The 22,099-nt window shown below is 40.9% G+C and overlaps 1 protein-coding gene across 1 annotated transcript in view; it reads right to left on the bottom strand.

Annotated features, from left to right (window-relative positions):
- ATP10B (ATPase phospholipid transporting 10B (putative)) overlaps positions 1 to 22,099 on the bottom strand; it is a 109,618-nt gene that overhangs the window by 46,102 nt on the left and 41,417 nt on the right. The window contains exons 4-8 of the mRNA XM_025178505.2: positions 21,435 to 21,541; positions 15,502 to 15,633; positions 11,159 to 11,286; positions 6,456 to 6,708; positions 4,138 to 4,373 (exon numbers count right to left, since the gene is read on the bottom strand). Coding sequence (XP_025034290.2) covers positions 4,138 to 4,373; positions 6,456 to 6,708; positions 11,159 to 11,286; positions 15,502 to 15,633; positions 21,435 to 21,541 — 856 coding nt within the window. The remainder of the gene's footprint in view (positions 1 to 4,137; positions 4,374 to 6,455; positions 6,709 to 11,158; positions 11,287 to 15,501; positions 15,634 to 21,434; positions 21,542 to 22,099) is intronic.

Here is a 22,099-nt window from a genome sequence, read left to right as displayed (position 1 = left end):
AGTCAGTTGCTGACTTTAAAAGTCAAAGTTAACTATGTAAACTGCTAGTGTACAAGAAATGTTTCTAATAATGATATGCAATTGCAGACATATTAAATCTAGATTGAGTACTGTAAGAACCTTAATTTAAAAGGCACAGCAAAGGGAATATGGACAGTGTTAATCCTCTTTCTATCTTGTACCATAATTTATTCCTTTTCACATTATAAAGCTTCTCCTTCCATTCTTTCATAGGACAAGGAAGTCCTCTCCCCCTCACAGGGTCTATCTTATATTTTATAGTACATGATTTGCTTCAGCCTTTTTCATTCAGAGAAGTTACAACAGCAGGAGGAAACAAAATTAATAAAATAAATTGGCATTCTCTCCACTAGACACACAAATAGAAACCATGAAGCCGATCAACAAAAAGGAACATTTGTAGGTCACAACATGAAATAGGTAATTCTTATTGGGCTGCAGGTTATTTTTCAGTGAAACTGGGGTTTGATGAAAAGAATTAGGTTTCATTTTTATCTGTGGCTTGAAGGAAGAAGAAATCTGATTTCTTCCCTATAGACATCTTGATAAGATTGATCTTTCACCTTCCTCACCCTCTTCCCCATTTCCTCACTGAATCAGGGAGAAATTAATGACACATAAAACACACACACACTCTCTGGGGCTTTCTAAAATAACAGCTTTTTTACCATTCTATACTGCTTCCCCACCCATATGATCCTAAGTTATGCAAAGGCATATCTATGTCCCTGCCCCGATGGTGCGGTCGGGGAAAAAAGTTCCAGTGTGCAGCTTCTGGAACATGCTAGAGTTTCTAAATACACATGTGAGGTGTGCCTTTCCTGACCACCCAACACAGATGTTGATTAACTGGCTCCAGTGGTCCATGATGGCCTGCAGGACCATTGAAAGTATCCCTTCCAGTTGATATAGAGAGATGCCTGGTGGTCAGGGGCCCAGAAGGGGACGTGGGTGCCATCTTTTAACCAGTTATTGATCCTGGAGAAGACCTTTCCTTGTTATCCCAGACTCTTACGCAAACTAAACAATCATAAGTGTGGGATCTTATCAAAAGCTTTCTGAAAGTCCAAATCCACTATATCCACTGGATCATGACTGATGACTCTCTCAAATAATTCTAATAGATCGCTGAAGCATGATTGCCCTTTACAACAGCCAGCTTGATATTTCTTCAACATACCATGTTTATCTATCTGTCTGGCAATTTTGTTCTTTACTAAAATTTCAAACAATTTACTTGGTATTGAAGTTATTGGCCTGTAATTGCCAGGATTGCCTAAGATGTCTTTTAAAAAAAATCATCATTACACTAGTTATCTTCCAGTCATTTGGTTTAGAGGCTGATTTAAGTTATAGGTTACATAGTATAGTTAGTACTTCTGCAATTTCATATCTAATTTTCTTCAGAACTCCCAAGTGAATGCCATCTGGCCCTGGTGGCTTAGCATGACTTAATTATTCAATTTGTTTCAAAACCTCCTCTATGATATATCAGTCTGGAACAGTTACTCAAGTTTGCCTCATAAAAAGAGTGGCTCAGGCAAGGGAATCTTCCTCACATTGTTTTCGGTGAACACCCATGCAAATAATTCAATTAGCTTCTCTACAATGGCCTTTTCTTACCTGAGTGCTCCTTTAACATTCAGGTAAGTTGATCATCCAGTTGCCCCACCGACTGTACAACAGGCTTTCTGTTCCTGATGCACTTAAAATAATTTGCTGTTAGCTTGTGTCTTTTGATAGTTGCTCTTCAAATTCTTTTTTTGGTCTAATTATATTTTTATGCTTGACTTACCAGGGTTTATGCTCCTTTCTATTCTGCAGTATGCTTTGACTTCCAGTTTTTAAAGAATGCCTTTTTGCTTCTAACAGCCTCTTTTACTTATTTATACTTATTGTCATTTTTTGGTCTTTTTTTTTTTTAATTTGGAGTACACACTTAGTTTGATCCTCCACTGTGGTGTTTTTAAATACTTTTCATGTAGCTTGAAGGCACTTCCCTCTTACAACTCTTCCTTTTAACCATTTCTGTCGTTAAGTGGGCTGTGTCTAAAAAAGCTCATGATACCCATGGCTGGCCTTACCATGAGGCGAACTGAGGCAGCTGCCTTGGGTGCCAGACTGTGCGGTGGAGATGGGGGGGGGGGGGCACCACTAGGACCTAGAGTGTAGAAGATTGTGTCTGCTGCTGGCGCATATGTATTCTCTCTGCTCTATATGCACAGAGATGGTGGAGTGCTGTGCTGGAGGAAGGGGGACACAAGAGACATAACAGGCAGGCAGAAGAAAAGGTGACATGGGGGCATCATTTGAACTCCCCGCCTCAGGCACCAAAATGTTGTGGGCTGGCCCTGATGATACCATCTACATGTTTTGTTAGTCTATAAAGTGCTACCAGACTATTTGTTGTTTTTTTAAGGTTTTTTCTGTGTAGTTTCCCCTTTTTAAATTAAATCCTACTCTTTTGGGTTTCTTTGATACTTCCCCATTGCAAGGATGTTAAATTCAATTACATAATGATTGCTATTACTGAGATACTCAGCTGTATTCAGTTGGAGCAGATCCACTTACGACTAGATCAAGAATTGCCTCTCCACCCTTGGCTTCCAGGTTTAGCTAGTCTAAGAAGTAGGAAAACCTAAGTTTAGCTGAATTTGCAAAGTGAAGTGACAGAAGTTTTAACTCCATCCCTTAAAAATAAAGATACAAAGAAGAATTGGAGAGACACACAAGAAACTATAGATCTTGACTCAAGCAATTTTACGATAATAGGAAAAAGTAGCCGAGGAAAAATTATTTTAAAGGAGACATTTTACACACCTGAAATGTCACAATCCATAAAGCAAACAGATACAGAGAAGTTCTCAATGTGCCATGTGGAAAAATGGGGTGGATGATGACAAACCAGCATGCAATAAAATCATTACAAAATAAACAGATTTTAGAAGTTAAGAATATCTACTGCTGTCCGCTTCTCTGTAAGGGAGATATTGGGTAGCAAGTCAGAAACTTGTAATAAATGGATTCCAAAACCCAGGGTATGTCTACACTACCCTCCTAGTTCGAACTAGGAGGGTAGTGTAGACATACCCCCACACTCTGCAAAGTAAAATCACTGGGCATTAAAGACTGCCATCCTGAGTCTCTTTGAAGAATGTGAGGACTTAGGGTTTGAGCCCATGAATTGCTCAGTACTCTGATTCCAATACACCTGAGTATGTATTTAACAGAGCAGATTTGAAAAGTCAAAATTTCCCAAATATTATTGCCTTTTCAATTTAAAAAAAATCAAAACTCTGATTTTTGAAAACTTTCAACCTGGAAAATGTTGGCCCATTTTTTTTTACTAAATTTCTGACAAAGTTGTGACATTCTGGGAGTTTTTGATCAGTACTAGTGATTAATTTTAGATATGTGCATTGTTCACTGGTGTCAGTGGGACTACTTGTGTACTTGAAAATAAGGATGTGCTGAAGTATTTTTCTGGATTGCGGTCAAAGTGTTTAGCGTTTAGTAGAATTAGAGCCTTATTTTATATGAACTCAAATTTTATATTTTTAACTTTGTTTCAAAACCAATTTATGTTCAGTGTATTTTAGCTATAGTGAAGTGCTCCTCCCTCCTCCCAGTTGGTGAGCCTGGTGAAGCATGAGGTTGGATATTAGGAAAAACTATTTCACTAGAAGGGTGATGAAGTACTGGAATGGGTTACCTAGGGAGGTGGTGGAATCTCCCTCCCTAGAAGTTTTTAAGTCCTGGCTTTCCAAAGTCCTGGCTGGGATGATTTAATTAGGGTTGGTCTTGCTTTGGGCGGGGTCTGGACTCAATGATCTCCTGAGATCTCTTCTAGACCTGGGATTCTATAATTCTATGATCTTCTTTTTTACAGAATAATTATCCTGATGGCTCAATTTACCACTTTTCCATGATAGTGTAATTCAAAGGGGGAGGGGGGGGTGACCATGTAGCCTTCTCTGGCAACTAGCAGGTTATAGTGTCCTTGTTCCCAGCCTAGTAAACAAGTGGTGTTTTATTGACTCTTTTCCTCCTTTGGTTTCCTTTTCCCTTCAAACAATTCCATGAATTAGAGATCTGAAAATGCATGAAATTACTCACTATGGTACTGCTGAATGCCACTTGAGACCGAAGGCTGTCACAATGCCCCAATGATTTCTTTCTTGAATGTCCCTGAAATCGAGCCCGAGCACTTTGGCACCTTCTCAAGGGCTTATCTGTTTTCTGTTTTAAAGTGTCGGGTTTCTCAATCTTGATAACAGGAAGAGCAAAACGCTGATGTCTTGCCCAGTCTTCCTCATCTGAGTCCAGTTCCTTATAGGTCTCCAGGCGTTTGGCTGGAAGAGAGATACCAAGATCTTGACTAGTCTGTTTTTTTTATTAGAAGTGTGCACAGCTAACTAACAAATACCAAATAATAGCTATCAGATGGCACAGCAGTCTCATAGTTTCAGGTTGTACACTGGTGATCTGTCATAACAATCTGCAAACCATCACCAGAAAAACTTCTATGCACAGTTCAGTTTCTTATCATGCCTCCCACTGAATACAAACCAAACCAACTCAAATGTTAGGAGACTGATTACTTTTTTTGACTTCTTTTAACTAAAGTCTCTTTAGCTGCACTCTTTACAGTTCAATGGAACAGAATGAACTATGGTAATTTACACATTTGGTAATGTTTTCAGTCACAGAGCATGAAAATCTATTTGGCAGCTGTTGGCCAGCTTAATGACATTCTAAATATAATGTAGAGGGGGAGTAGTTATATGCATAATAAGTATTTTGGATCCAATCTTGCATTACCTACAGGAAAAATTCCCACTGAAGAATACAACATGAAAGGGAGTTGCAGTCAAATGGGAATGTTATCTTAGCAAGGGCTACAAGATGAGACTAATAGCATTGTTATCCTTTTTTAACCTTAGTGGCTTGTCAAAGTTTATGTCCCTGAGGGGGCTGCACTTGGGTGTAAGTATTAACAATGAGGTCTGGTGTTTTCTTGGAGGAAACCATATTTATTAAAAGGGAATATATAAAACTCTGAGTCTCCAAATACAGAAGGAATCCCAATGAGACAGATGTTTTGCATGCAGTCCCAAGCATCCTTAGCCAGCACCAACCCATTCTCCAGCTTCTTTCAGGGCCGTAGACTGTGCTTGTCCAAGTTCTCTCAGTAGATCTTGCTTCAGTTTGTTTGTCCCTCTGTACTCAGTTTGTCTGTACTTCAGCCTACCTATCATTTTCTCCCTACATACACACACACACACACACACACACATTGTGGCTCCTGCTTATATGGAGTGAGGTTCAGGGCAGACTCCATTATGTCTTGTTTTAGGTGGGGTTCCCTAATTATCTCTTACACCTCTCTTGAATGAAGACAGAATTCATCTCCCTCTATTTCAATGAGGTGTTACAAAAACTATAGGGCTGTGTCTAGACTGCATCCCTTTTCCGTAAAAGGAATGCAAATTAGAAACATCGCAATTGCAAATGAAGCAGGGATTTAAATCCCCCCTGCTTCATTTGCATAAAAATGGCTGCCGCTTTTTTCTGGCTTGGAGCTTTGCTGGAAAAAAGTGCCAGTCTAGATGCGGATCTTTCGGAAAATAAAGCCTTTTCCGAAAGATCCCTTATTCCTTATTTTAAGAGGAATAAGGGATCTTTTGGAAAAGGCTTTATTTTCTGAAAGATCTGTGTCTAGACTGGCACTTTTTTCCGGCAAAGCTCTGAGCCGGAAAAAAGCGGCAGCCATTTTTATGCAAATGAAGGGGGGGGGATTTAAATCCCCGCTTCATTTGCAATTGCGATGTGTCTAATTTGCATTCCTTTTACGGAAAAGGGATGCAGTCTAGACACAGCCTAGCAGTTTTTATGAATGAAAAAGTAACTGTCACCAATGGACCTGAGCCAAACCCCCCAGATTCAAATACCTCAATCCCTGGGGAAGTGCAGATATGAACTTTGTAGTTTATGCCCATCTCTGGCAAATACATAATTGTTCATATCTTGTATGGTACTGGTAATTACTTTTGGACCCACTGAATTTAATTACTACTTATCTTTCTTAGTAAGAATCAGGGAAAGGTAAGGCTGGCAGTTATAGCAGAGGGCTGAATTTAAGAGGCTATTTCTTCCTTGCAGTCCTGAATTTTGGATCATGGTACAGCAGAGGCTAAGATGTTTGATGTGGGAATAGGAAAATTAGTTATGTGGCTTCAGAATAATCTTAAAAACTGCCAATCTCTTGTAAATCTTTATAACAAAAAGTCCCCCCTCCCAAAAAAACCCCCTTCATCAAGCAAAACAACCCCCCTGCCCCAAACAAACCACAAAATGGAACATTAAGCCAGATTTAGCCAGTCAGGCGAAGGCATAGCATGATCATAATACAATAATATTTCTTTGTATTTTACCATTTTCTTGATGTGAAAACTCATTTCCATCAACAGTACAGCGCCGAAACACCATCTTGTTCTCTGTTAGGGTCCCAGTTTTATCCGAGAAGATGTACTGAATTTGCCCCAGATCTTCAGTGATATTTAGAGCTCGGCACTGAATAGGCAAATCTACATCTTCATCATACAGGTCAATGTCATTATGAATTAAGAAAACTTGGGCCAGTTTTACCAACTCAATGGACACGTAGAGAGAAATGGGGATTAAAATCTGAAAAAAGAATGTTGTACAAGATGTTATAATCTCAGTGGTGGGTGTTTTTCTATCTGTACTTTTCACACTGGCAACCAAGACTTATGTCAGTGCAGTCATGACACTTTATGGAGAAGAAAAAATAACCAGTTCTTTCTGGAGTTTAAGTCTTTTTAACCCAGTGACAGGAAGATTTTCACTGTCCCTGTAATTCACAGGAAATGTATACGTCATGGTCACTCTCACACTGAAGTGCTTTGATCTCCATAATCATAGAATCATAGAACTGGAAGGGACTTTGAGAGATCATCAAGTCCAGTCCCCTGTCCTCACAGCAGGACCAAGCACTGTCTAGACCATCCCTGACAGATGTCTGTCTAACCTGCTCTTAAATATCTCCAGTGATGAAGATTCCACAATCCCCCTAGGCAATTTATTCCAGTGTTTAACCACCCTGACAGGCAGGAAGTTTTTCCTAATGTCCAACTTAAGCTTCCCTTGCTGCAATTTAAACCCACTGCTTCCTGTCCTATCATGAGAGGCCAAAGAGAACAATTTTTCTCCTGTCTCCTTGTAACACCCTTTTAGATACTTGAAAACTGCTACCACGTCTCCTCTCCATCTTCTCTTTTCTAAACTAAATAAGCCCAGTTCTTTCAGTCTTCCTTCATAAATCATGTTTTCTAGACCTTTAATAATTTTTGTTGCTCTTCTCTGGACTTTCTCCAATTTCTTCACATCTTTCTTGAAATATGGTGCCCAGAACTGGACACAATACTCCAACTGAGGCCTAATCAGCACAGAGAAGAGTGGAAGAACGACTGCTCGTATTTTGCTCACAACACTCCTATTAATGCATCCCAGAATCACGTTTGCCTTTTTTGCAACAAAGTCACACTGTTGACTCTTGTTTAACTAGTGGTCCACTATGACCCCTAAATCCCTTTGGGTATGTCTACACTACCCCGATAGTTCAAACTAGCGGGGTAATGTAGGCATACTGCACTTGCAAATGAAGCCCGGGATTTGAATTTCCCAGGCTTCATTTGCATAAGCGGGGAGCCGCCATTTTTAAAACCCCGCTGGTTCGAACCCCGTGCAGCGCAGCTACACGGGGCACGAACTAGGTAGTTCGAACTAGGCTTCCTAGTTCGAACTACCATTACTCCTTGTGAAATAGGGATGTGGAATAGGGATGCAGGATGGGGTGAGGAGGGCAAAGTCCAAAAGGGAGTGGCAGGTGGCAGGAGAGGGTGTGGGGTGGGGGTAGGAGAGGGAATTTGGGGGTGGGAGGGGATTGGGGAAGTAACACAGAAAAGGTGAGAGGGTGAGAATGCAGCCAAATAGCTAGGTTAGGAGGGAGGCAAAGTGGGGAGTAAAGGAAACTGCAGCTTCTGCAAAGTAAAATTATATCCCCCTCACATCTTTCCTCTGTTCCAGCCTTGCTTTCCTCAGCCCCATGATCTCCCCAAGCCTAATCCCCCTACATCGCCCCATGCCCCTCAGTGCAAGCCCTGCTCCCTCCCATCCCGCTGCTGCAGCCTGATGTCCTGCATCACCCCATGTCCTCTCCCATCCTGCCTCTGTATCGTCTTTCACTCCCACCTAATGCCAGCCCCCTGTGCCCTTAGCACACTCACTGGCAGGTCAAGAATGCTGGAGTGAGGAGAGGCTGGGGCAGAGGTGGGGACAGAGTCTCTTCCCTGCCCGGACCAGCCTGAAGGCTGCAGCTCTGGGTCTGGGGCAGGCAGAACCCAAGGCTGCCCAGGGCTGGCTCCAGCCCAGCTGGGTGCAGAGGAGTGCTGGGGAAGGAGCTTCTTGATCCTGCACATAGTCCATGGGAGCAGCCTGGTGCACCAGGTGTGTAGGCTGCCCAGCCCCAGCTCTGCAGAGTAGGCCCAGCCCCGCTCCTCCCCTCCCTCACCCATGCAAAAAGCCCGTAGCCGGAGGTGGGAGTGTTAACCCCTTAACTCCCAGGAGCAGCACTCCCAGGCGGGGCAGGGACAGCCCCAGGGATGTGCACATGCCTCTCTTGCTCCCCTCCCTCCCAGCAGAAAACAGGAACTAGTGCTCCAGCCTACAGCTGTGTTGCTGAGGCTGGAGCTGCAGCATGAGCTCCCGGATGCACGGGAGGGAGCGGCAGGGCTGAGCTCCCGCGCCTTGTGCCACGGGAAATTGGCATATGTGCCGGGGGTTGCCGATCGCTGCCCTGGGCATATCTTGCTCATTTTCCTAAAACAGGATGGATTAGCATGTTTTTCAACTCTTACCATAAATACATTTCACAAATAACTGCTTTGTTTACCACTTCTCCTGCTTCTGTCCCTCCCAAACTTTTCAATTCTCAAAATATACCAGTATTCAGTTTCAGAAATAAGGCACAGCTTCCTTAGGGATTCTACCAACAGCTCAAGATGTTGTCCTCATATTTTATTCATGCTAAACAAATTCTGTCTGTTCAAATCTCAGTGGCTATAATAATAAATGTGAAAAATAAATCCCCATCCCATAAAATGTTCTCAGTTAGGCTTAATCAGACTCAGATGTATGGTCTCCCAATTCTAATTTATCTTCCTTCTACACACCAGCATAGCCTTATCTAGTTATTATTCCCTGTTGGCAAAAACTACAATAACTTTTCTTCCACCGTTTCTTTGAGCTACTAAATAGAATTCTCATTCTGAATCAGGGGAAAAAACACTGAAATTTTAACATACTGATGGAATTGTCCTCCTTTGTTTGAATGTTATTAATACTGGAACTAGTTTAATGATATTACCATGTCCTTCATATCCATACACTGGGAAAGAGCGAAAAGAGTTAAATCTATGTCCTCAATGTCTATAATTGTGTGTCTATGTATATGTACATACTCATACGCACATTATATTAACTATGGGTTTTTGGATGTTGTAGTGTAGAACCTTATACCTTAAGAAGTTTTCAGAATAAAGAGAGTACTTCTATCTGACCTATAGTAACTTAGGGTATGTCTAAACTACAATGTTAATTCGAACTAACAGACGTTAGTTCGAATTAACTTTGATAGGCGCTACACATGCAAACCGCTAGTTCGAACTTAATTCGAACTAGCGGAGCGCTTAATTCGAACTAGGTAAACCTCATTTTACGAGGACTAACGCCTAGTTCGAATTAACTAGTTTGAATTAAGGGCTGTGTAGCTAATACCACTCCATGGACCCAACCTCCATGACTTTATCTCACTTCTCTTTAAACTCTGTTCTAGTTCTAGCCTTCACAGCCTCCTGCAGCAAGGAGTTCCACAGGTTGACTATTTGCTTTGTGAAGAAGAACTTTCTGTTATTAGTTTGAAGCCTGCTACCCATTCATTTCATTTGGTGTCCTCTAGTCCTTCTATTATGGGAACTAAGGAAGAACTTTTCTTTATGCACCCTCTCCACACCACTCATGCTTTTATAGACCTCTATCATATCCCCCCTCAGTCTCCTCGTTTCTAAGCTGAAAAGTCCCAGTCTCTTTAGCCTCTCTTCATATGGGACCTGTTCCAAACCCCTGATCATTTTAGTTGCCCTCCCCTCTCCCAGCCTCTCTTTTCCCCTCTCCCACCTGCTTTTCCCATTCTCCCCGAGTTTTGTTCAATAAACAGTGTTTCTATTTTTGAACACACATGTCCTTTATTTTGTACATCAGGAAGGGGGGTTATGGAGGGGCAAGTGGAAGGAGGTGAGGGAGGAATGGGGTATGAGCCCCTGATGGGGAGGACTGGGCTGGCTCTGCGGGCTCCTCAGGGTGGAAGCTCTCCTGAAGCCCCTTGATTGACCTCCCCTCCCCGGATGGCAGCCTGCAGCAAGTGCAGCCGGGCTGATGGCCGAGTGCTGTGATGTGCCGAATGTGGGCACTCAGGGCACTCCAAGCCAGGACTGCTTTGCAAGCGGGGAACCCCTGAGAACTGTCTGTCCGGGGTGGGGGTCGGGTCCCTTTAAGCACAGCCCTCGGCTAGCCTGAGACAGCAGCTCCACGCTCTAAGTCCTAATCTGATGCCCTGCCGGTACTACTTCTGGCCATCCTTAACCTCAGTTCAGGGTCCACTCAGTGTCGACATGTTAGTTCGAATTAGCAAAATGCTAATTCGAACTAGTTTTTAAGTCTAGATGCGCTAATTCGAATTAGCTTAGTTCGAATTAACTAATTCAAACTAAGTTAGTTCGATTTAGTGCTGCAGTGTAGACATACCCTTATTCTCTACCAGGTGATTTTTTACTTACAAATACAAAAAAACTGTTATCACTTAAATAAATATTCTACAATAATGGTCCAAAAGTAGTGTAACTACTTTACAATAGTATTTTGGACCATTTCTATAAAATACCGTACTATTTTTACGAAAAGTTTTACAAATAAATTCAACCATCAAGAGGCTGTAATTGATTGGCAGCCATTACATCTCCCTTTCCAAAGCTACAGATTCTTAAAATTTGTATTTTACCTGCAACAGGATTATCATTGTCAAGAACATGCAGAAACCAGCAAGAGCAGAAGAAAGGTAGTTGCCATTCACTTCTGGGATTTCATATGGTGGGTGTTCTGAAAAGTTCCCATTCCAAATGACATGACCTATATAGAATCAACACTGTTTTAGTGGAATAAGTTGAGTAATATAGTCATGGGGCAAGAGTTCTGGAATATGTACCTTCTATTTCTTACACTCTTGTTAAAAAGAAAAAAAGTCACAGCCATGTCCCCAAGCAATACTGTAATTTGACTGTAACCTGGGCCATTAATGAAGAACACCACACCATATTTTTATAAAGTTTGTATTTGTAGCAAACTTGAAGGGTGAGGACTCTTAGGCTACGTCTAGACTACAAGCATCTTTCAAAAGAGGCTTTTTTGAAAGATACTTTTTAAAAAAGCTTCTTTTGAAAAAGAGCATCTAGACTACAACCAGTACTTTCAAAAAAGCAAGCCACTTTTTCGAAAGAGAGCACCCAGGCAGTCTGGATGCTCTCTTTCGAAAAAGCACAGTTTGCATTCCATAGTGCCTTTTTTCAAAAGAGCGCTTTTGAAAAAAGGTATTATTCTTCGTAAAGAAAGATGTTTTGTTCAAGGCTTTATTGCTACTGCCATGATTACTTCAGCATCTTTCTTTCTGGACTCTCATATATGCAAGTTGCTTGAGAATGCTAGCTTAACACCACATACTGCATTTCAATACAGAACTAGTGTTGTTCGATACTGTATAGGAAGTCTGCAGGAACACAAGGTTCCCCTACACTGTCTCTAGCTCCAGACCTTATATAAAAAGCAAATTCTCTACTACTTCACTCTTCTAGCCTTTATCTTGGCCTCTTTCTTGCAGATGTATTTGTCTCATCTCAAAAAAGATATCTCGGCATTGGAAAAGGGTGACAAAAATTTATTAGGGGTATGGAATGGCTGCTGCATTAGGAGACATTAATAAGACTTGGACTTTTCAGGTTGAAAAAGAGACAAATAAGGGGATAAATGATAACGGTCTATAAAATTGTGACTGGTGTAGAGAAAGTGAATAAAGAGGAATTATTTACTCCTTCCCATAACACAAGAACTAGGGATCAGCAAATGAAATTAATAGGCAGTAGGTATAAAACAAAAGGAAGTTTTTCTTCATGCAGCGCACAGTCTACCTGTGGAACACCTTGCCAGAGGATGTTATGAAGTCTAGGACTTTAACAGGGTTCAAAAAAGAGCTAAATAAATTAATGGAGGTTAGGTCCATCAGTGGCTATAAGCCAAGATGGGTAGAAATGGTACCCCTACCCTCTGTTTCTCAGAAGCTGGGAATGGGCAAAGGGGATGGATTACTTGATGGGTACGTCTAGACTACATGCCTCTGGCGACAGGGGCATGTAGATTAGGCTACCCGACAGAGTAAAATGAAGCGGCGATTTAAATAATCGCCGCTTCATTTACATTTACATGGCTGCCGCGTTGAGCCGACAAACAGCTGATCAGGCATACCTGGGTTGTCGACAGCTCCCTTTGATGTCGGCAGGGGAGCGTCCAGACTATCGCGCTGAGCCGACAAACAGCTGATCAGCTGTTTGTCGGCTCAACGCGGCAGCCATGTAAATGTAAATGAAGCGGCGATTATTTAAATCGCCGCTTCATTTTACTCTGTCGGGTAGCCTAATCTACATGCCTCTGTCGCCAGAGGCATGTAGTCTAGACGTACCCGATGATTGCTTGTTCGGTTCATTCCCTGTGGGGCACCTGGCATTGGCCACTATCTGAAGACAAACACTGAAAGAGATGTATTTTTGGTCTGACCTAGAATGGTCCTCTTATATTCTTATGCAAGATGCTTTTAATGCCAATTGTGGAAGCAGTTTTTAAAAAAATATGGACTAGATAGAGACTCTCAAATTATTTCATGCTGGCTATGAAAACACTTGTCAGAGAGCACCAGATTTTGGTGGCTACAGACCTGATAATATTTGAACAAAGACAATTAACCCATTACCACATGAGTTACCATGTTGCAATTATGTGCAAGCAAGATACTGATCACTGAGAGGTCTGTCTACATTACCAAGTTTTGTTGAGGAAACTAATGTCAACAAGCTAAAGCAGATAAGTAGATGAAATTAAGTGGATTTATTACTATTTTACATGTTTCATGTTTAATTCTTTTTTCTTTTTATAAGATAACAGATATATTAGTTTTTAAATGTTGACGTTTTGCATTAGTGAACACAACAAGTCTTAAATTAAAGGATTTTGCTATTCTGGACTCTGTACATGAGCATGACAAATATGAGAGACCAGCTATATCTAGACTACAAGCTTCTTTCAGAAGAATCTTTTCCGAAAGAGATCTTCTGAAAAAACTTCTTCCGAACGAGTGCATCCACACTCTCAAAGCACATTGAAAAAGCAATCTGCTTTTTCGACAAATAGAGTCTACACTGAATGGATGCTCTCTCACATTTAAGCTGTGATTACTATGGATGCAGTGGTCACCAGGGCACCTGTGCTTTTTCCTCTTTCCTCTTCTTTCAAAAGAACTCCCACTTCCATGTCCACACACACCTTTTTCCAAAAGAGCTCTTTCGGAAAAAGGCTTCTTCCTTGAAGAAAGAGGTTTACCAATGGCTGAAAACCCCTCTGTTCGTTCAATTTTTTTTGAAAGAACGCAATTGCAGTGTAGACGTAAGTGAAGTTATTTTTGGAAAAACGGCTGTTTTCCTGAAAAAACTCTGTAGTGTAGATGTACCCCAAGTCTACTTGACTGCAGCCCTGGAGTAATGAAAGTCAAGTGTCTCTCAAATGCATACAATTCAGCTGACTAACTGAAATCCTATTTCTAAGCCAGAAAAAAAAAGATAGGACTATGTAGCACTTTAAAGACTAACAACATGGTTTATTAGGTGATGAGCTTTTGTGGGCCAGACCCACTTCCTTAGATCAAATAGTGGAAGAAAATTGTCTTCGCCAAAGGATCAATGCCCACAAAACAGATATTAGACAGGATCACAAAGAAAAAACAGTTTCTTGCCATTTCAGCCAGAAAGGACATTGTCTCAACGACTTGATTACCTGCATCCTGCTTCAAAGACCTTTTAAGACTACACTTGAAAGAGAATCCTCATGCTTAAATTCGACACTTTACACCTAAGTTTGAATAAAGACGCTAATTATCTTACCCATTACAAAGATAGCTTCCCTAATTATCACCTCTAATATCATTAGCTCACAGACATTTACCTCCCCTCCCCATCCCCCTTCTGTTCTGAAATTTGATTTGTCCTTTTCATATGTGTTCATTTTTTTAATTGTATCCTTTGGTATATATGGTTGTGACAATTTTCTTCCACTATTTGATCTGAGGAAGTGGGTTTGGCCCACGAAAGCTCATCACCTAATAAATCATCTTGTTAGTCTTTAAAATGCTACATAGTCCTGTTTTTTGTTTCAGCTACATCAGACTAACACGGCTACATTTCTATCACTATTCAGAAAAGAAAAGCTCATTCCAACCTGAAGTAACAATATTAAAAAGGAATTATCTGAGTTCTACTGCTTCAGGGGGTAGCTGAGTTAGTCTGTATAGAATAAACTTAAAAAACAAAAACTGGTCTGGTAGCACTTTATAGACTAACAAAACATATAGTTAAACAGATTCCTTTTTTCTGATGCTTCCTCTCTTTTAGAAGTGCTAATTTAATGGCTTTCTGGTATACCACATCACAGCTCTCATGGGCAAATTCCAGGAAAATTGTTAAGGTGTCAGTGTGTTACAACCATGTGTGGGTGAACTCCATCAAAGCAATAGCACCAGGGAACTTAATGGCCATGCTGTATTTTAATTAAAATGCATAAAAACCACAAGATACCTGCAGGAGCCTTTGTAACCTCTGTCTAGTCATGGTCCATGGAAAACTCATTGTGCTCAAAATTTGACCCTTTGTTCATTAGAATTAAGAGAATTTATTGATCCTGCTCTGATTAGGATAGGATCATAATCACTTTTGGAATGCAATGTTGTGCTGCAGCTTTCTGTAATGCAATGAAGATGACTATTTCCATGATTAGTATCTAGCAAACCCTACAAGAACCAAAGATGAAAATGTATACCCACAGTTGTATTTCCTCCCAGATTAGGGATTATTCATATTTGACATTTTGATTCAAACCCATTATAAAGTCAACATCAATGTTTTAATGAAGTCCCCCAGAGTAAAAGGTGTTCAAGTCTAGGTTCTGGAACATACACATGCCTTATAACAAAAAATCTTAATTACCACAAAGAAGGAAAAGTTTCAAATGGAAGATGACATTGTTCCATACCTACTGCTCCAATAAGACACATGATGAACAGAAGCCCCACACAAAAGAAAATATGAATGTTCATGCGCCGTTCCATCTTGCTACGTTTGTAACGAGGCCCATTGTTATTCAGCATGGCCTTGGTTTCATGACCTTCAGAAACACAATTGGAGACAGCTTAATTTATTTAGTTTCTTAGAATATTTTTGGGGAAGAGACAGGGTTAATACATAACTATACTTAACATGCTGGTGCCCCAAAATCTTCACTTGACTCCAAGCATTTCATTGGAGGAGTTTCAGAAGGGAGAGATGTCAGAGCTGAAGGGTGACAGGAAGACAGGGAGCGTTTCCCTGTTTTCACCTGGCATTATTTGCCAGGAAGAAGCATTCCTCTGCCCATAGCAAAATCCACAGCAAAAGCATGTCAGCAGGTTATTTTACCTGAATAGTCTAGTGGGGCACCAACCTATCACACGCCCTCCAGGTCACTGCTCTAGACATTCACATGTATACTAAACCGATGTATTTATGCAGTAAATTCAAGGACTCCAATTATCATTTACACTAAGGTCCCATAAGAAAGCCACTTACAAGGGAACTCCCTGACCAGCCTAAAGTATATGCCAGTGTTATCCCAGTTCCTGAAATATAAGGTATGTGAAGGGCTAACTGAAGTTGTGCCTGGAGTGAAATGACAAATGAGCAATGGCTAATGACTGGCTCCCAGAGACTACAGAAAGCAGAGCATATATAAGGGGACTTAACTTACACCAGAGCCAGGCAGGCCTCTCCTTCTTTAGAACTGCAGGCTCACAAGGGTGACTTAAAATGTCACTTTTCCTTTCCACCCTCACTTCCTACCTAAAGCGCTTCATTCCCATAACTGAGAATTAGAGCCAAAAATTTGAATCCTGCTTTAAAATGCAAATATTATAATGCAACCTTAACTATGGAGTTTCTTCTGACATCTTCACAGTATTCACAGTATACACACACTATAAAATGTACATGTTTAACTATAAACAGAAGATAGACAAACTTTTAACACTAAGAATTTCTCTGAGACAGACATTAGGGGGAGCATGTTTCACATTAGAGTCAAGCTTTACAAGGATGAGAAGGAAGTAAAGCCTCCAATTACGTCTGGAAGGGTTCCAAAAAAAGAATTACATTACAGATTTCAGCTGTCCCAAACACTTCACTCTCACAAGGGCAGCAGAGTCAGCAGGATCACAAGCTTTGTACCAAGATTTGAAGGTTTGGGGAAGCTTGAATGAGTTTCTACTTAACAGCTAAATTTGCTTGATGTGAAAAGGAAGTAAAATAAGATTTGTAAAATGCATGCATCTTACACAAAAAGTTAATATACATTTTATACAATATACACATTTTGTTTTACTTCCTTAGACCTATATTTATATCTATATAGAAATAAAAACCTTGCTTAGACTGGCTTACTACATTTAAGTATCTCAGCAGATAAACTAATTTAATTAGAAGCTGCTAATCAAACTTGCCATGTGTGAACTTTACAGAAAACCCAGTATCTCAGATCCAGAAGTGAATGGTTTTAATGTTCTTTAGCTCTGCACTATATAACTGTAAATTACAAACAACACAGTAGAATAGAAAAATATTAAACTTCTTAAATGTGAATCCAGTTAAGTGTGTAATGGAAATAAGAGACTAGTTTAGGAAGTGATAACATGAAGAGGAAGTGATCTGAGTGGTCTAGTTGTATCTCTAATGCTGTTGATGTTCCATGTTGTAGCCCGAATGCATATTGCACAACATCTAATATCGCTATTTGTTACTATTTCTGTAGTGCCTAGAGTCCCCACTCAAGACCCCACTGTGATAGATGTTTCCCATTCCCACAGAAACACCTCCCTGATCCCAAAGACCATAAAATCTAAATAAATATCTCAGCAAGCTCAGAGTGAAAATTTGTGGCAGGCTAAAAGTACAAACTAGATGTCTGAAATAAAATATATTTCTAGGCCCTTTCCATAAATGAACAAGCTGTTTAGCTCACTCCCTTGCATAGATTCTAGGTGAAGCTGCTGCTTGAGGAGGCAAGTATCCCAGCCTCTGACCATGCCGGTACTCCACCCCTGCTCTGCCCTTGCCCTGCCTCTCTGTCTCTGCTCACCCATTCCAGCCAAACTCCTGAACCCAATGGTAACAAATTACATTTGGGGAAAAAAAACCCTCTCTCTGAAATGTCTTTCTAAAGACAAGGAGCATGTTTTCCACTGTATGCCAGATTGTAAAGACTGGACATGCAGAAGGTACCTAATTAAAAGAAACACATCTGGGAATAAAAAAATGTCAGTAACAGTTTTTTTGATATGCTCTGAAGTTTATCAGAGATTTATTTGCAAAACCTTGGCAGTAAGGGCAAGTCAGTTGTCCTGATGAATACAACATTATATATTATGGAATACATGATGCAGCCTTTCTGTGTTTTACATTTTCTTCATCAGTATTTCTAAGCTGATTTTATATTTTAAATATACTTTTAAGTCTTCATAAAGCAATCATTTCAGATTACTACAAGTGAAACAAAGACTTATTTTAAATGAGTTAGGGTGGTTTAGTGTGTTCAAAACAAATTTTGCTGCTTTTAGAAAAAAGGGAACACTGATTTATTATGTGTGATTTTCATAAAAAATGTGTTTATGAAATTTCACTATATGTTTGTGTTAAAATGTTTCCAAAGAAGCCTCTGCATTCCTTATTCCATGAAGAATAAGGGGGCTTCTGAAAGAGGGGTTTTTTTTCAGACATTTAGGCCTGTTTAGACAGAGAGCATTTTGCGTAGCTTTTACCGAAAAAAGCAGCAGTGTAGACCTAGCCTCAGGGAACTGATGGGAAGGATCTAACATTAGGGCGAAAGGAGTTCAGGTGATCTGGCTGTATTTTAAAGAAGCTTTATTGAAGGCACAGGAACACACCATCCTGATGTGCAGTAAGAAAAGAAAATATGGGAGGTGACCAGATTGGCTTAACAGTGCAATCATTGGAGAGAGTAAACACAAAGTAAGTTTACAAGAAGGGGGAACTTTGACAGATGACTAGGGAATAGTGTAAATATATTACTCAAGCATGCAGTGGTGTAATCAGGAAGGCCAAAGTGCAATTGGAATTGCAGCTAGCAAGGAATGTGAAGGGTAACAAGAAAGGTTTCTACAGGCATGTTAGCAATAAGAGGGTGATCAGAGAGGGTGTGGGGCCTTTACTGGATGAGGGAGGTAACCTAGTGTCAGATGATGTGGGAAAAATAGAAGTACTCAATGCTTTTTTTGCCTCTGTCTTCACAGACAAGCTCAGCTCCTGGACTGGTGCCCTGGGCAGCACAGTCTGGGGAGTAGGTGGGAAGCCCTTAGTGGAGAAAGAACAAGCTATTTAGAAAAGGTGGGCATACACAGATACATGGGGCTGAATCTAAGGCATCCGAGGGTGCTGAGAGGGTTGGCTGATGTGACTGCAGAGCCATTGGCCATTATCTTTGAAAACTCATGGTGATTTGGGGAGGTAATCAGGGGAAGGCCAATTGGAAAAAGGCAAATGTTGTGCTCATCTTTAAAAAAAGGAACAAGGAAAATTACTGGGAATTACAAACTGGTCAGCCTCATCTTAGTTCCTGGAAAAATCATGGAGGGGATCATGGAATCCATTGTGATGCACTTGGAGGAGAGAAAAGGGTCAGGAATAGTCAACATGGATTCACCAAGGGCAAGTCATGATCAACTCTGTTGCCTTTTATGATGAGGTAACTGGCTCTGTGGATAAGGGGAAGATGGTGAACATGATATATCTTGACTTTAGCAAGGTATTCTTGTCAGCAAGCTAAGGAAGTATGGCTTGGATAAATGGACTGTAACGTGGCTAGAAAACTGGCTAGAGCATCAGACTCAATAGGTAGTGATCAATAGCTCCATGTCTGGTTGGCAGTCAGTATCAAAGATGTGGAGATAGTCTAGCAGAGGGCAACAAAAATGAGTAGGGGGCTGTAGCACGTGACTTACGAGGAGAAGCTAAGGGATCTGGGCTTATTTAATCAACAGACGAGTGAGGGGGAATTTGATAGCAGCCTTCAATTACCTGAGGGGGATTCCAAAGGCTGTTCTCAGTGATCCTAGATGACAAAACAAGGAGCATTGGTCTCAAGTTGCAGTTGGGGAAACCTAAGTTGGGTATTAGGAAAACTATTTCACTAGGAGAGTGGTGAAGTACTGGAATGGGTTACCTAGGGTGGTGGTGGAATCTCCATCCCTAGAGTGTAAGGCAGGAATATCAAGATGCAGATTTATTTGAATGTAAGTGCAAAGGTCTAATGCATGTCACCCTGTAAACATCTGTAAAATACAAAGGACTGTGTTATATATATGTATATTAATTCTCGTAGTAAAATGCCTGTATATCTGAAATATTTGGAAATTTGCAATGTCTCAAAATGGAGTCTAAAACTCCATTTTGAATTTGGAATGCCTCTTGTACCATCCATTAAGGTCCAACATTCTGTCACATCCACAGGTGACTGTTAAAGTTTAAAACATCATTCACCTGTCAGGTATCATTTACATAATCCATTCATAAGCATTCCCACTATCCAATCAGTTTGTACCACGCCCAAGGTGCATCATTTGGCAGCCAATCGTTTTAAACCATTGCAGTTCATGCATATGCATGAGCGGAGGATATAAAAGCCCTTCCCTAGCATCAGTTCGTTCTGTTTCGTTGGGCTTAACCCGGGATCAGGGCGTCGCTCGTTCATCGGGAATAGGTTTAGATGAGCGAAAGAGAGTGAAAGAGGTCTTCTACAGCCTATAATGCTTATAATGGTACTCTAGGTATCTTTCTTTTCCTTCAACGAGTCTGACGGAAGGTCAGTTCTACTAATTAGATTATTTAGTTAGTTTAGGTAAGGTTAGATAGGTAGATCTCGTCATCGTGTCTGTACGTCAGGCTGCGTCGATCCACGCATGTCGGCCGTCGTCGAGTCTGTACGTTGGGTGCGTCGAGATTAGTATAGGGTTTTTATTTTAGGTTAAGGTTAGGATAGGGTTAGGATAGAGTCTAGCTTCCATCGCCTGTTCCGGTTGCTACCGAAGCGCGAGAAGAGTATCCAGAGACCAGAGGCTTCACGGAAGGTGAACCGACCGTCACCGAACTCAACCCGTACTTCGAGGGATCACCTTGGTTGTTCCTCTCCTGAGGCTTCCAATTAGCCAAAGGATTGTAGGTTGCCAAGCAACAGGATCATCCAAGAAGGGACACCTGGTAGTTCCTGCCTGAAGGCTTTCAATTAGCCCGAGGGTCGTAGGTCGCCAGCATCACATCAATCCCCCCTTCTCGCCGCAGACTCTGTTGTAGGTATAAGGACCTTAAGGGACTTCCCCTTCTGGTCTATTGTTAGTGTAAAACGGGGACTGCCCCCGATGTTATCTCGAGGTATCTCTGTTGTAGATTTTATTTTTGTTTAATATAGTCTTGTGGTTGTCAGTTTAAAACCCAGACTTAAGTTTTTATTTCAACGCGCCACACACTCTACCCGGTGATTAGATATGGGAGGAGAGGGTCCCATCCTGATATACCATCCCCAAGCGGATCGGTCGGGATATTAAATTATCTCTTTGGGAAAAGTCCTTAAACACCCTTGACATTTCCTTATTCTGTTCGACAAACAGGTAACAAGAGGTTTTTAAGTCTCAGCTTAACAAAGTCCTAGCTGGGATGATTTTAGTTGGGATTGGTCCTGCTTTTAGCAGGGGGTTGGAATCATGGCCAGTGCTTCCACTTTTTCAACCTAGTTTATTTCTATAAACCATCACTTCTTAAAATAAAATATCACAGTTCAATATCAGACTCTACGTATTCTTTTTGTAAGATATTTTAAGAGCAACTCCATGCTTAGCTAAAAGAAAAGGTAAAAAAGGGAGTTGTTACCTGCATAAATGACAATTCCAACTGCAATCTCTGTATTTCTGATTGTGCAGCCACGAAGCAAAAGACTTTCACTGCCAAAACCAATCCGTTTCTGATCTGGCTGCTCACTACAAAGAAGAAAATAAATTATGGTTTACATTTTTGTTCTATTCTGTGCATTTTTTTCTTTCAGGTTTGAATCAACAAATTTTAAGAACTAAGAAGTGTGTTCCACCATATCCGGCTTCTGTCAAAAGATGCACATTGGAGGGCTACGTCTACACTGGCATGATTTTCCGGAAATGCTTTTAACGGAAAAGTTTTCCGTTAAAAGCATTTTCGGAAAGGCACGTCTAGATTGGCAGGACACTTTTCCGCAAAAGCACTTTTTCCGGAAAAGCGTCCGTGGCCAATCTAGACGCACTTTTCCGCAAAAAAGCCCCGATGGTCATTTTCGCGATCAGAGCTTTTTTGTGGAAAACACTACTGTGTTGTCTACACTGGCCCTTTTCCGGAACAGTTTTCTGGAAAGAGACTTTTGCCCAAACGGGAGCAGCATAGTTTTTCCGGAAAAGCCCTGATGATTTTACATTAGATTGTCAGTGCTTTTCCAGAAATTCAAGTGGCCAGTGTAGACAGCTGGCAAGTTTTTCCGGAAAAGCGGCTGATTTTCCGGAATAACTTGC

This window comes from Pelodiscus sinensis, chromosome 17 (assembly GCF_049634645.1).
Source record: "Pelodiscus sinensis isolate JC-2024 chromosome 17, ASM4963464v1, whole genome shotgun sequence".
Lineage (NCBI taxonomy): Eukaryota > Metazoa > Chordata > Testudines > Trionychidae > Pelodiscus > Pelodiscus sinensis.
The sequence above is the reverse complement of the archived record's forward strand: the minus strand, read 5'-3'. Positions and strand labels throughout refer to the sequence as shown.